At 39.5% G+C, this 15,618-nt stretch overlaps 1 protein-coding gene across 2 annotated transcripts; it reads right to left on the reverse strand.

Annotated features, from left to right (window-relative positions):
• Nucleotides 1-882: 882 nt before the first annotated feature.
• On the reverse strand, nucleotides 883-10,776 carry Baat (bile acid-CoA:amino acid N-acyltransferase). 2 transcript variants are annotated; one of them, XM_028779906.1, is made up of 5 exons: nucleotides 10,551-10,766; nucleotides 8,410-8,544; nucleotides 7,753-8,265; nucleotides 4,797-4,999; nucleotides 883-2,754 (listed from the first exon to the last, which is right to left on the reverse strand). In XM_028779906.1, the coding sequence occupies exons 3-5, from the start codon at nucleotides 8,213-8,215 to the stop codon at nucleotides 2,161-2,163; spliced, it is 1,260 nt and encodes a 419-aa protein (XP_028635739.1). In that variant the 5' UTR covers nucleotides 8,216-8,265; nucleotides 8,410-8,544; nucleotides 10,551-10,766; the 3' UTR covers nucleotides 883-2,160. The 2 variants fall into 2 exon arrangements, with proteins under 2 accessions (XP_028635739.1, XP_028635738.1); XM_028779905.1 differs by lacking the exon at nucleotides 8,410-8,544 and having other exon boundaries at nucleotides 10,551-10,776.
• Nucleotides 10,777-15,618: the final 4,842 nt, after the last annotated feature.

Here is a 15,618-nt window from a genome sequence, read left to right on the forward strand (position 1 = left end):
GTGGGAATTTTGAGGGTGGGGAGGTGGGAGTGGGGGGGAGTAGATAGAGGTTACAACCACAGAGAAGAAGGAGGAGGGGTGAGGGGATTGGGGGTTCCGGGGTGGGTGGGGGATGGGGTAAGGGGACAACATAGGAAATGTAAATAAAACATCCAATAAAAAAAAAAAAAAAAAAAAGCAGGGGAAGGAGGGATGGGATAGAGGGTTTACAAAGGGGAGACCTGGAAAGGGGATAACATTTGAAATGTAAATAAAGAAACTATCTAATAAAATTTTCAAAACAGAAAAGAAAGAAAAAAAAGCCAGCCGGGCCTGTGATTGGGTTGGGATAGCAGAGTGAGAAGCGAAGGCCGTTGGTGCAGAAGTTGTTATTAGGAGACAGTTGAGCCAGGAGAAGTTGAGTTGAGCAGATAGGCTAGAACAGTTGTTATAATTTGGAGCTGCTAGGATTGGCAAAACTGAGAGAAGGGACTGGTTAAACTGACTGTTGGAGAATTGAGGGAGGAATGGTTGGGAGATATATTTGAAGGGGCTGGACTGGAAACAGTGAGGGAGCCTGGAAGGGAATTAAGAGAACTGGTTACTGTTCTAAAGTAGCTAGCCATTTTACACAGAACAATATCTTGTTATCTAAGGACCTATTGTATTATATTCTAGTGATTCTGAAAAAGATAAAATTAATTATTTTTTATGTGGGAGAAACTTCATAATTTAGGGGTATATCTCCTTCTTCCTATATCCCAAAACTGGTGCTGGAGGTATTTGTCATTGTAATTACATGGTTAGTATAATCAATTGTATTTTGATTGACCACATATGTATGACAAGTTCTCCCTTCAACCAGTGAGAGAAGAGGGAGCAATTTATTTCACTCTAAATAGATAAGTTTTTTTTTTTAATTTAAGCAGAAAAAAATATCACAAAGCAGACCAAAGTAAAGGAGTCCAGGCAGACATGGGAGAAGTGTCTTCATGTTGTTACTATACTAATTCTTTACTAGTTCCTCATCATGCTTCAAAAATGATCTGAAGTGTATATCTACATATATGTCTTAACCCTGTTAACCATCAGTTACCCTCAACTTCTACCCATTGCAACTTAGTAGCTCAGGAATATTTGTGCCATGATTTGTCCTTTGGAGAAGACTGATGGCCATTTTGAATGCTCTAGCAATTATGCCCTGTGAGCCTGCAGTTTATTTTGTGCTGCCCATGTATTAACAATGGTTTAAATTTGCACATACTGGGAAAAAATTAAAGAAAATTACTGTTTTCAAAACAAGATTACTAAATGTAAATTTCAGTAGCTATGACTGAAGTTTGATGGGGACGCAGATGTCATCTTCATACTTCCCTATTATCCTAGCAGAGTGCAGCACACGGACAGGAGCCGCCTAGACAACAAAGGTGAAGTTATTCACAGAATAGTACTTTTCAAAAACAAAACAAACAAAGGTGCCCAGAACTAATCCAGAGGGCCACCATTCTCTCTACCATGTGTGCTTCCCTTAGCTGCACTCCGGAACATCTCAAGGTGTCCCCCTCCTATTACAGAGAATGTGGAAATGCTGCAAATGTTTAGAAGCAGAAGTGATTGTATTAACATTTTCTAAGTTGTTGTTGTTTGTAAACTGGTTCAATCCTCCTGCATACAAACAAGCATTAGCAATATCTTAAAACACATGTTTCTAGATTTCTAATGACAACAAGAACGGTCTAGGAATATTTAATGTGAATTTTAAGATTTCCAATGCCAACAAGAATGATCTAAGCATATTTAATGTGAGTTTTAAGAAATTAGCAAGTGACATAAAATTCTTTTCATGTTTCTTTTATAAACCAAGTATTCTGTGAATTATTACTGATAATTTCCTTGATAATTATCATTACGGAAAGTTGCTATGATGTTGAACATTTTAGGAAAGGCCTATGATTTTATTTATACAGATATAGGATTCTCACTGTGTGACACTTCATTCCACGGAAAACATGTTTCCCCTTCCAAACTCAAGAGGTTATCACTCTCTGTCCTCCTGTATTTTCTTGTGGTACTCTCCTTCCTCATCTAATAAGAGATCAAAGACATTCCTCTATGGAAGTGAGGAGTGGTGCTGGCCAGGAGATGCCCAGCTCCACTTTCCAGTAATATAACCAAGTCTACTCAGAGCTGACTGCTCAAATCTGGAATGAGATGCTGCTTGAGAAATTTCTGTATTTCCTTCCAAGAATGCTCCTGTGCGGCCGCATGTGGGATAACCTCTCCTCCCCAGTGGATGCTTGAGATCACATAGGGCATCCTTGAGGCTGGGCACAGTGGGGAGTAGGGAGGCTCAATCAGGTGACCTGCCCCAGGGTAAGACAACAGAGTCCAATTCTTCTTCCCACTTTTCACTAGCTGTGCTGTGGCTTGATCAGCATGCACTTTGCTGTTGAGATTCTTATCATCTTCTCCCACCACAAAAAGGAAATGTCCATGAGCTTTTTCAATAGGAAAACAATATTTGCTATCCTTATCTGCAGTTTCCTGGAAGGTTCGATAAAACTCTACAAGTCCGAAGGCATTGGTGATTACAAATTCTTCTTTGCAGGGTACAGGTGGGCTGACCTGACCGCGATATACATGTGGATTGCTAGTAACAAAATTAGGTCCATTTATAAGTACAGTGGCTGTTATTTGTTTTAGGTTAATAGCCATAGAAAGTCCAATCTCTGCTCCAATGCATACGGAAACGATGCCAACACCTGGGCCCAGGACCTGAAAACAATGAAAATGAGATTATACTCTTCCATTAGGAAATCCACAATCTCAGACAAACAAGAAAAAATAATAAGCAGCTTTAAAAAAAAAGCACTTAAAGAACCCACCCAGGTGCTTATATATGTCAAGTAGCTAGAGGTGTGGAATGCAGGATATTTAACTAATCAGGCTTTACTCTAGATATGTTGGATTCATCATTATGCTTGGTTCTGTGGTTAAAATGCCTTCAAGAAATATCATGCCAGGACTAGAAACACAGGACTGTGGTGAAGCTCTTCGATATCATATAGTAGGCCCTTGGTTCAATCACCACAGAGCAAATAAACAAAAACAGCAAAATTCAATGTAGTCAGGAAAATAAACAGAGTGAATGTGTTACTGTGAATAACATGAGTCAGGGAACAGGTGATGGGCAAACTTCACTGCAGAGAAATGGGTTTTCTACAGAGAGGGGTGAGACTGAAGGGAAATTAGGACAGTCCATGGAACTTGAATAGAAACCTTCGATCTCATAAGAAAATTTCAAAAAGGAGTATCTCAACACACTTTTTTTCTTGTCAATCATCAAACATGCCCGGCAAAGCAATAATATCAGGTCATCAGATAACTACCAGCCAGATGAGAAGACTGGAGATGAGGGGCATGGAGCAACACCTGGATAATAAAAGTATCACATGTACTCTAACAATGAATACAGACAGAGCAGCTGGATCAAAGAGTCTCAGAAGAAACGGATGTAAATTGAATTTTCACACATTAAAAAAATGGGAGGTAATAAAGAGTAATATGTTAAGTTAAGCAGATGTGCTAATCACCCATGAAAGACATTTATCCATAATTTTAAGGCTAATATGACTGATTTGGCGTAGTAAAGCAATATATCCATTTTCAGGGGATGCTTTTTGATGACTCTGAGCCTAATGTCTTTTGTTACCTATCTTTTTAGTGTCTGCTATAAGGCCAATCTATTCTACTTATTGATCTCTTCTCTTCTGCAAAGTAACACAAAATCAACCAGTCAAAATCTGTGTTCTTGACCATTCTCTCCATCTTAAGACGATGATATGTTGACTTAATGCCTGAAACACAGCTGTTTTGTGCACTGGAGGATAGGGCCAGGGAATTGCAGAAATATCAATGTATTCTTCTGAATTAGGAGCTCCTCATTTCCCAGACAAGTGACTGATGGTAGACTAAATGCTAACATAAGGTGGGTTTGTTGTTGTTGTTGTTGTTGTTGTTGTTGTTGTTGTGTTTTGGTCCAGTTTGTTTTTTTTATCATGGTCTGGAACTCTGGAGTTAGATGGCTCAGACTCTGGTTCTGGGAAATATGTTCACAAGTTGTTTGTTTACAGATGTAAATACATGCAACTTCTGGGGCTGTGGAGAGAGCTCAATCAGGTGTTTGCCATGCAAGTATGGGGATATACATTATATTCCCAGAACCTCTTTTTAAAGAAAGTTAGGCATACTGGCTTGTGTGTAACCTCAGCCTTGTGGAGATGAACACATGAGCACCTCTGGGGCTCACTGTCCACCCAGCTTATCCTGATAGGTAATCCACAGGCCGCAGTGAGAGAACCTACTTCAAAAAACAAGGTGGATGGCTCCTAAAGAACAACACCCAAAGTCGACCTCTGTCTCTACAAGCATGTGCACATGTGTTTACACACACACACACACACACAACCATACATGAGAGATAACAAATTCCCCCATATACAGAAACCTGTACACAAACAACTCTCTATTATATGCATATGTATTTATTACACATATATAAATCCACATTTATACACACAATCTCTGTGTGTGTGTGTGTCTGTGTGTGTGTGTTGTGTTGGAGAGAGTCCCAGTCATTAGTTACAAATAGATACAAATGGAATATCCAAATCAGAAAGAATAAAAACTACTGTTCTTTGTAGCAAAAATACAGCCTTAGTGAAATCACACTTCAAAGTTAATGCAAGTTGCAGAGAATTGAAGTTAATGTAACACTGGGACAAAAAATAAAATCATACTAATGAGCCTAAAATTACCTTAGGATGTCTCAGAAGAAACTCTACACCTTCTTCAAAATACTCTAGATCTACCTTCTCCAGTCGAGAGGGCAGGTCATCATAGCCCCAGTAAGCCAGAGCTAAGGTGGCAAAGCCATGACTGGCCAGGAGACTGGCCCTGAACTCAATCAGTCCGCCAGTACCTCCAAACAAGTCAACGACCCCTGGGAAAGGACCTTCTCCTGGAAAAGAGCAACACAAAACAAGTCACATTCGAAAAGAAGGCAGGAAGGCAACTATAGGGGTGGTTCTGATGCTAAGGTCCTGTTCCCCAATTTGTTCTTGATCAGTCATTAAAGAAAGCCATGGGCTAATTACTGTGTGGTAGGTACAGGTGGGACTTCTGGGTCCCTGGGGAAGAAAGGACACAGATGCAAGTGAAGAGAAGGGAGTTCACCATGCTTTGGAGAGAGAAGAACCAGGAACCATGTGAGGTCTCAGGAGGAGAGGTGGGCTCCTATAGGCAGCTGGTCAGAGATGCTTAGCAGGGACTCGATTATTGATCAACTAATCTAGGGCAGGTGGGAGGTGTGGAGCTAAGAGTAATGATAAGGGCATGCTTTCCAGTAGAGCCCAGCAATTGTGTTAAGAAGTCAAGTTGAAAATGAACAAACTGTGTGTGTGTCTTTTATCCGTGGGTTCAAGGGAATCTGGGTGGGGGCTGGTAGCGTAGCCCATTCCCAGAGCATAAGCAGGGTATCAAAAAGTTACACATACCACCAACAAGAATAGGAAGACAAGAAGAAGAACTAAATCTTGGGATTAATGCATAAATTTTCAAATGGAACATTCAACTATTCAGCCTTGTGTCTAAAGTGACGTGAAGACTGGTCAATATGTAGCAGAACATAACTTCTATGGATTTTATTAGAGACCACCTTTAGTGATATATTTACTCCTTAAGACCCAGAATAGGACTAATTTCCACAGGCTCTGAGTAAGAAATGTCATACAAATTGTGCCAGGACTTCTTAAACAATAAAAGGTAAACAAATGAGATTTAGGAAATCTGAAGGTCATGACATTTGACATAAAATATGTTATATCTGTTTACATGTGCTTTTCTGTGAGAAATGCTATAGATTGATACCTTCAATGGCCAACTTCAAAGACTATCTTCAAAGGGCAACTACGGGAAGTAGAACATTTAAGGCGGCCTAGCTGAGGATCATCATGTCCCTGAGAGTACACCCTCACAGGGCCTAGTTAGACAAAGGTTCTCTCTATATAAGTGAAGTTCATGGGTCAAAGGTATCTTTAATGATTACACTGTCTAAAATATCTTGTAAGAGATACAGCTCAGTAGCTCAGTCTTGGAGCACTTGCTTTACGTGCCTATGCCTCAAGGCTAATGGCAGGCACTGGGGTGGGGGGTGAGGTTGGGAGGGTTGATGGGAGTGGCCAAACATCCTTCTCTTTTACACTGTGGTAACCACTCGGAAAGCAACTGATAAAATCTCCATGTGAACAGATGTAAATGAATAGCTCTTTCTTTTCATCTCTTTCCTGCTGCTGAGGGTCCAGTGAAAGAGGAGGCCTGTCAGAGCATCAGTTCATACTCACTCTGTGCAGGCAGATATTTCTAAAATCAACCAGAGCCCACCCACCACAATTATAATAATGAATGTTTCTGTCTTGAGAACTTGGTTTTAGGAAAGGAAGATTAACTATGTCCATTTAGAGACTGGCTTCACATGAAAAGGCACTGAGGAGTTTCTAACAGGCTATGTGTCAGCTTGAGAAAAGAAATGAGATGACATAATACGTGCAAAGTCTCCGCTAATTAGGGTCAAAGTCCACCATGATTGTATAGCCTCTGAGCTGGGAGGATAGTGGGAGACTCCCTTATTAGCAGGTTTTCTCCTTCTCTGACCTTATCCAGAGAAGTCAGGTAACCTTAATTAGTTTATATGATCAATTCTCTTTCTCCTGACGAAACCGGTTCAACCAGAACTTGAGATTCCAGAAACACTTCCCCATGCTAATGAGAGATATCATGTATCCTAAGCCCCCAGCCAATGACTTTTGCCCATCCTAAATATCCCTGCCCTCAGTACCAGAAAACTTTATAAGCCTTCAATTGCCCTAAGTAAAGTTGATCTGCAGAGGGTTCCAGAGGACAGGGAGACCCACAATAATGTATCTCATCTTGGAAACCACTATGTAAGTCCACTAATAAAGATGAGTTTGCATCTTCTGATGGGTGGGATAGAAGGGAACAGCAAAAGACCTGAAATGTTTTGATACCTATTTTAACTTTTGTGGCCAAATATATCTCATCCTTCCTTTAGGTCATTTGATGCCAAAGACTCTACATACCCAATGTCCCAGGAGATAGTAAATAACACACCTAGTGCAAATAAGACACCAGCATATCAGCCAGAGTTAGAAGGCCTGGACCAATATATATGCTTTTAATATGGATGTGCTACTGAGCAACAACAACAAAAATGCAAAAAAAAAATCAAAAACCAAAACAAAGCAAAACAAAAGACTGTGCTATCTCCTTGGCAGAAACACAGTGAAGTGTTGTATATTTTGATTCTTGAGTATAAAAATATTTAAATGATCTAAACAAGCTTAAAATGAATGTCAACATGATATATCTTTTGACAATAGCTTTATTAGAGTCTACAGTTAGCCAGCCTTTTATGAACTAAATTTTATCTACATCCAACTCTTCAGAAACCTCATAATATAGGGACCCCACAAACTCTAACCAGTCATAGCCTCAGACAAGCTTCAGAATGTAGGGATGAAACTCGAATTAGAGTAGAATATCACCTATTTCTTATTCTGAGACAAAATTAACCCGACTTCTCAGCAGGATAGTGAGAACTCTATATTACCCATATCCAAGCTGAATTTCTAGAGGTACAAGGCATCCCACACAGAAGAAACAGAGATGACACCTAACCAAAATGATTCTACTCACCTGGAGGCAGAAACAGGGCTCCCCGGATACGGCCTTCCTTTACCTGGATTCTTTTGACACCAGGTGCCATATACCACCTTTCCAGAATCAGGCTATCCAATGAAGAACTGACAACTTGGCCTTGTACTGGAAAGTATGGATGGCAAAGTCTTAGGTGGATTTTGTGGGGGGTATTCACATCTCTTTTTGCCAATCTACTCAATAGCTTTTCAGGTTTCAAGGACCAGAAAAGACCCATGGGGTGGACCCCCATATAGTCTCCTCCAAGTGAGGAATCACGCTCTAAATCTACCTCACCCACTTCACTGGCCCTGTAGAAGGCCTGAGAACTAAACAGGATTCCCTTCTCATCTTTCAGTGATGCCTGAAGGCACACCACCTGAAAGGGGGCCAGGCCTGTGACCCGGATGTGCACGGGCTCATCTACAAGTGCACTGAGAGGAACAGCTGTCAGCTTGGCCATTTTTGCAGAGGGAACTTTGGACAATTCTTCAGGAATATCTTCACCAAAACCTCAAAATAGAAACAGAAATGAAATGAAGTTGTAATAAGGTTAATGAATGATGGAAGGACCAGAGTCAGACCTCTTAGGATTCAGTCTTAATGCTCCATTGATTAGTCGCAAATATTCTGTGATCATTTGGTAATGCAAGATACCTCAGAGATTTCAACAGCTTTCTAGAAGCTGGAGAGCATGCTAGCAAATGCGAGATGTTTAAACAGCACTCGAACTCTGCATGGATGATGTCAGAACATTAAGGAGGACATCTCAATCTGGCGTCACACACAACTCTGGCAAAAGCACAATTGAGAGATGTCAGGTTAAAACACACTGATTGGTTGAATATTTCCCTGTTCAGAATGAGTGGTATCACTAATGTCTTTCACAGGCACTTGTATGTTTCACCTTATAGAAAACAAATATAACTGTTGCTTTGGTTTAGGATTTATAGAGTCCTAAAACACAATTAGAAGCAGGTAAGATCTTCAAAACATACAGAAGTCTTGCTGAAATGTTTGTCGATCATCTTGCCCTTAAATGTTAACACAAGAGTGACCATTGCTCCTAACAACCAAAACAACAGCACCAGATTTTTAACCTATTTATCTGTTGTGTTAGTTTCATTTTAACTTACTTTCCTGAGAATGCCAGAGATCTAAATGGATCAAAGTCTAGCATGTGACAAACTGCTACTCCTAGGAAGCAGGAAAATCTCACTTCTACTCTGATACTTACTTAAGACAAAAGAGCAGAAAGGAAGTCACAGAGCGATATAAGAAACATAATAGAAAATAATAGGTATACTTTTGATGGGTGCTGGCTGGTTTGATGGAACTCTGAGAAACAGATCCAACTCACACTTGGCTCAGGTCACACTGGTTAGTCCTAAGTCCCAACAAAACATGGTCAAACCTCATTTTATTAAGTTTATTAATCGTGTGTGTGCGGGTGTGTATATGTGTGGGTATGTGTGTGAGTGTATGTGTATGTATGCGTACATATGCAAGTCTATGTGCATTTGTGTCTGTGTGTGTGTGTGTGTGTGTGTTTGCATGAAAGGGAGGGGGAGAGTTTCTATGACAGCTGATGGGAGGTGACTCTCTCCTTCAATCATGTGCCCCCAGAGATGAAACTCAGCTTGTCAGGCTAGGCAGCAGGTGCTCCTACCCACAAGGCAATATCACTGCCCTCCCCCTTTCAGATATTGTTTTTATACAATGCATCCAGGATCCATTTTTTATCATGATGCATAAAAGTTATTTAAAATTCACAAATCCAAGAGAAAAGAATCACTATAATTGAAAGAGAAATAGCCCAGACATTGGAATTATCAGACAGCAAATAAAAAGGTACCAAACAGACATAAGAACAGCTCAAACTAAGCTATGAAGAGGAAAATCAAGATAAAAGATTAGAGAACTTGAGACATGGGAAAATATTTCAATATTTATGGTTTAGTATACTGCATAGATTCTCTAATAATTGGTACCTTAGAAAGAGATGTTAGAGACAGGGACAGGGGAAATACTTATAAAAACTAGGGCTGAATTTCCTCTCAATTCACTGAAAAGCATCATGCTACAGTCACAAGAAGTATAACAAATATGGGGACAGACCCAGCAGAAATTCCAGCTCTCATTATAATCAAACTGTTAACACACAGAGCAAATTTTAATATAGCCAGAGAAAAGTGGACATGTTACAGAGGAAGAGAGCGAACATAAAATGACACTTGGCTCTCCCACAAAGATAATAAACAAAGCAATAATAATCCCTCATTCACAGTGCTCAAAAGAAAAGAGGAAAAATAAGTTAAAAAAATGCTTAAAATGCCTTACCTAAGAAATATGCACATCGAAAATGAAGGTAAAAGAAAGACATTTCCATGGAGAGGAGAAAAATACATTTTCAGTAAATAATATTTCAAGAAATGATGAAGAACAAGAGCACATTCATTATCTGGGTAAATATAAAGACCCTTTCTAAAAACGTCATCACTTACATAGATGCATACGTGAGCTTAGAAACAATTAAAAATCTGTAGCCTGTTCAGAATAAAAGTAACTGTATCATGAGGTTTATCTTCGAAATATGAAAAATAGGTGAAAGTGCGGTAAATACAGGATTCCTATATCACTGTTTTTTCAAGTAATGTGATTTTCTGCAGGAAGATAATGATAACTTCACGAACTTACAAGAGCTCACTGAGCTAAGAGCTAAGAGACTTGAGAGCTACCAGGTGTCGGGGCAATTCGTTAAAAGAGCAAGCTGCAAAGAAAAGTTAATAGTCACTTACAGCAGTTAAACAGCAATCCTCTGAAATGCAAAGTGCTCCGGACAAGGACGCCCTGTAGGTCAGCACAGATGCACAGGACTTTTCAGCGACTCTCAATCCAAGGCTCTGACAACTTTGCGGATAATGTAAGAGTTTTTAAAAATGCAGACTTATCCAATTCAGAGCTGAGGAAACTGTCTTTTATTCTCCCCCTCAACCAGACATAAGTAGGCTGAACGGAGAGAGAAGACTAAGACTTTGGAATTTGGACTTTGGATAAATGCCTGAGATAAAGATATCTAAAAATAAAAGCAACGGGGCTGCTAAAGTGGAATAACAAACTTGGTCTTTGACAGCAACTCTCCTCTGAAACCATGACCTTTCCTGTGTACCCAGCACCAGGGAGACTGAGGCAGGAGGGAAGTAAAAGCCAGTCTGGGCTACATAGGGAGATCCTGTCTCAGTAAAACAAAAGAACAAAACAACAACAACAAAAAGAGACTGTCTCTGTGGTACAGTGTGTGTTGTTTCAAATGGAAGTCTCGAAGGCAAGGGAATAAAATCATCTGGGATTCCCTCTTGCACATGTTCTGTTCTCAATACTGGCCCAGAGCGGGGGACACCAAGGATATGAGAGCCTCCTTGTGGTCCTTCTGGATAAGCCTGATTGGGTTTTCCATGTCATAGCTGGAAGGGCAAGAGATGGACAGCTGAAAGCTATAATCTCAGCTATTATATATCTGTCAAGAAGGCATAAGCCCCTGTTAGAATTCAGGGGTGAGGGCAGAGACTTGTTTTGACAGTGAGTTACATAGCAGTAGGGGAAAGGGAGGAGGGTATGGGATATATGCATGCACTTTCTATTTACATTCATATGCCATCTGCAGTATTTTGGGAATAAAATCTGCCATAGCAGGAGTATGGGAATAAAGGAGCAAGTGATAAATTAGATGAATGGAAAACAGATACCAAGATGAGAAATTTCAACATAATTGTATTTAAGATTGCATTATAGGGCTGAAAAGACAGCTCTGTGATCAGGAACACTGGCTGTTCTTCTAGGAGGAAGAAGATGCCTAGTACTCACATGGTGACTCATAACTGTCTGTACCTCTAGTTCCGGATAATCTGATGCTCTTTTCTGGCTTCTGTAGTATGAGGCACACAAGTGGTATATGGACATTCATGCAGGCAAAACACTCACATACATAATGTAAAAATGAAAATGAGAGAAAAATAAAGGGATGGTTGAAGAGAGGTGTGATGGCTATTCTTGGTTGTCAACTTGACTACATCTGGAATGTATGAGGGAGTTATATCATGTTAGATGTAATTATGACCTGGTTAAATATATAATGCGTTTGTGATTGTATGTGAGATAGCTACATTATGTTTAGGTGTTATTGTGATCCCTGGTTATTGTTATAATTTTGCTATTAATTATGGCTTAAGGAAATATGATTGTGTGAAGTTGACAAAGGGTAGACTTGTGGTGGCTATTCTTGTTAGCTTGACTACATCTGGAATAAGCTACAATCCAGAAATGGAGGGCTCACCTGTGAGAGATTCTTTTTGCTTCTTTTGAAGTGGATGAATACAGTTCTAGTCCAGACCTTCAAGGCTGGAAGATACACACATTTGACCTGGCTCTTGAGGAAGGAGTACACATCTTTAATCTGGGCTATACCTTCTGCTGGAAGTTTATGTAAGGACATAGAAAAAAGAAGCTTTTGCTCTTTGCCTGCTTGCCCTTGCCTTGATAGCACATCCATTTCTTTACTGGTATTAGAACCTACTTCTTCGGAATTCTAGCATATGCTAAAGACCAGATGAGACATCAAGTCTTGTGGACTGAGCAACTACTGGATTCTTGAACTTTCCATCACAGCCAGTCACTGTTGGGTTATCTGGACTGCAGCCTGTAATATTATTCTGTAAATTCTGTGACTCTAGAGAACCCCAATACAGGTGACCTTGATTTGTGCCTCATCTAGGCTTCCCCAAAAGTTCATTTTGACATAACACAGCAGCAAGTGATTTATTTTGAGGGGTTAAAAGATATACAATGAGGCTGGAGAGATGGCTCAGAGGTTAAGAGCACTGACTCCTCTTCTAGAGGTCCTGAGTTCAATTCCCAGCAACCACATGGTGGCTCGCAACCATCTGTAATGGAATCCAATGCCCTCTTCTGGTGTGTCTGAAGACAGATAGATACAATGTAGTCATATGAATAAATAAATCTTGAAGAAATGAAAAACAAATACAATGAATGGTTGGGTGGGGTGGTTCCTTACACATACTTATACACACACATTTAGAGGTGTATATGAATAAATGTAAATTATCAGCCAGTAGAGATGTGCTAAGGATAAGACTCTATACTTGTCTCGTTACAATCTCCCAGAATTTGAAGACTTACAATCATGTAGGACTGAAGAATGCAATAAGGAATGGAATCTGTATCTCCAACTCTGTCAAACTGATCTGTAAGAATTTTCCCAGTGAGTCACTGAAGATTAAGTACACCCCTGTTCCAAGCTGTAGAATTCCATCCTGCCTTAGCATCAGGCTCTTCTTAGATTTTCTTTGTCAACTAGTTTATCCAAGCAAAAGAAACTGACTCTAATTGTTTTTACTTGTTTTTTAAAAATACTTATTCTTATTCTATTGATGGTTGATTATAGTTCGCTACCGGAAAGCAGTCCCAAATTGCACAGTATTGAGGTTTCCATTTCATGAAGTATTTTCAGATTGTAATTCTAATGCATCATAATCCTAACCTTAAAAGAAAATCATCTTTTAAATGAAACATAAATAGTATGGGTTAGCTAGTGTTCCAGACTAAAGGTTTTTGTCTACCATATTCTAGAAAAGTGCTAAAAAGAGAGAGAACTATTCTTAAGAGATTAGGACATGAAGAAGAGGGAAGTGATTTCTGGTAGTCTTTCATGTCCCTCAAAAACATCTTCCTGAGTACAGGTCCCCAGTAACATCTGTACTGCTAACACTTATGGGAACGTCAGAGCTCTCTAGGGTCATGAAAGAACCAAAAGGAATATCTGTCCTTGTGAGGTACCAAGTGCTAAAAACTAGAGAAAAATATCCGATTTTTATTCTCAATTTAGGAATTGTGATTTTTAACATAGTTCCAATCCTTCAGAGTGAACAGCTTTGATTATAAACCAACCTGTATTTCTTTTCCCACTTGAAGCTGCTTTTCCAGCAGGAAAGGACAAGGACACAGTCTCAGTTGCCCTAGGACCAAAGCCTCAAATGTTCTTGATATTGCAATTTACATTGGGTTACAAAGCAAGCAGCATACGCCCTGCTCCCTGTCCCCATTTTTGCTCTAGCTACATATTAACTTACATTGTAGGGAACCTAGCACCCTTCTTCCTTCCTTTGTGCTTTGCTTTAGGAGGTTTTGTTTTTAAATATGATTTTTATACAATATATTACAATATATGCGTGTGTACACACATAGTGTGTATGCGTATATGCACACTGGCACATGCACATGCAACACATACTCCATATAAGGGTCAGAGGACAATGACCTATAGTGCCATCACCTGCTGAATCATCTCCCTGACCTCTTGTTTGTTTAAAACTCCACTGCTACTATTTGGTTTTATCTGACCACTAACTTAAAAAAAAAAAATCAATATAGCTACTTCAGGACTCTGAACTTGCAAAAACATTCCTTTCCAGGCCTAAGTTCAATACTACAAAACTAAAATAATAAAAGCAAATTATGGGCTGGGGGTGATGACTCAGTGGTTGAGTGTTTCCTGTACAATCAGAAAGACTATAGTTTGGATTCTAGCATCCATATAACAAGCTGATCTTCCTACAAATACCTACAACTTCGGCTCTGAAGGATCTGATGCCCTCTTTTGGCATCAAAGGTACACACAACTGCACATCTGTACACACAGGTGGGAACACACTTTAAACATTTTTAAGATGATGTGAGCTGAGTTGCCTCAATAAATGTACAATTTTGAAATACTGTACTTTCTGTCTGCAATGAAATGAGAAATGATAGAATACCCAGGAGCATCCCACCCCCAGTAGATCTCGTTTCCACACAGCATTTATAGCAGGTGTGCTCAACCTGTAGTCTACAAGCTGCCCTCATCCCAGGATAGCTATGAACAGAACACAGTGTTTGTAGATGATCAAAAGGTTGGATTTATCCCGATTTAAAGCTAAGGGGAGCTCGTGTGAATTTGGCAACGTGATGCCACAGTAGTTTTAAGATGCAGAAAAGCAGGGCTGGGGAGATGGCTCAATCAATGAAGTGCTCACCACTCAAATTCTGAGAACCACTACTACTTGTGTAAAAACTGGATGAAACATGAGTCTCTGTACATACGTGCAAGCATGTCCACATACAACACATATCTGTAGAATAAAAGCACAGAAAATACATTTTTTCTTTTGGAAATATATTGGAATGTTACACTATTATCTGTATACTTAAGTGATCTTTTCTCATTTTTTTTCTTTCTCATTTTTGATGCATCTTCTATTTTCTAAAGTGTGGTTACTACAGAAATCATAAAATTTCCATGGTGAAACAAAACCCAGCAAGAGAGGGAGTCTCTTATGCTACTCGAAACTTAAAACATAAAGTTTATGTAAGACCATTTATCTTGAATTGCTAACGATAGGTTTTACCAATCACACATTGAGGTCATAGGTTCAACTACGTAAAAGTGGAAGGCTTATGCCTTTTACATTTCATAATGTTTTTTAAAATATAAAGCTTTTTATGTATGCTTGGCTACCTCAGTAAACAAACAAATCTGTTCCCTTGGGAACTGTAAGGTCACTATTCTACAACAGTGTATTGAGCTGTGTGTAAACCAATGACGCCCTCTAGAGTTACTGACAGGTATGCAGCCAACCTCTGTTTTACAGAATGGTACTTGGCTGCTTCTTAATGTTATTTCATGACCCTGGGACCATGTTACTCCTGAATATTATAAAGATGCAGAAATTTACAATCACTCCAGACATTAACATCACCTCCAAATGACTCATTTCCATATAAATTTTCAACAGCATTGCTCTGGAGTACAAA

Source organism: Grammomys surdaster, unplaced genomic scaffold (genome assembly GCF_004785775.1).
Source record: "Grammomys surdaster isolate TR1022 unplaced genomic scaffold, NIH_TR_1.0 363, whole genome shotgun sequence".
In the NCBI taxonomy this organism is placed as follows: domain Eukaryota; kingdom Metazoa; phylum Chordata; class Mammalia; order Rodentia; family Muridae; genus Grammomys; species Grammomys surdaster.

Coding starts and splice junctions, on each gene's coding strand:
- Baat (XM_028779905.1), bottom strand. CDS start 8,215: ATGGCCAAGCTGACAGCTGTTCCTCTCAGTGCACTTGTAGATGAGCCC. Junction 5,000..7,752: donor AGCCCTGTTTCTGCCTCCAG/GTGAGTAGAATC, acceptor GCTCTTTTCCAG/GAGAAGGTCCTTTCCCAGGG. Junction 2,755..4,796: donor TTCTTCTGAGACATCCTAAG/GTAATTTTAGGC, acceptor CATTGTTTTCAG/GTCCTGGGCCCAGGTGTTGG.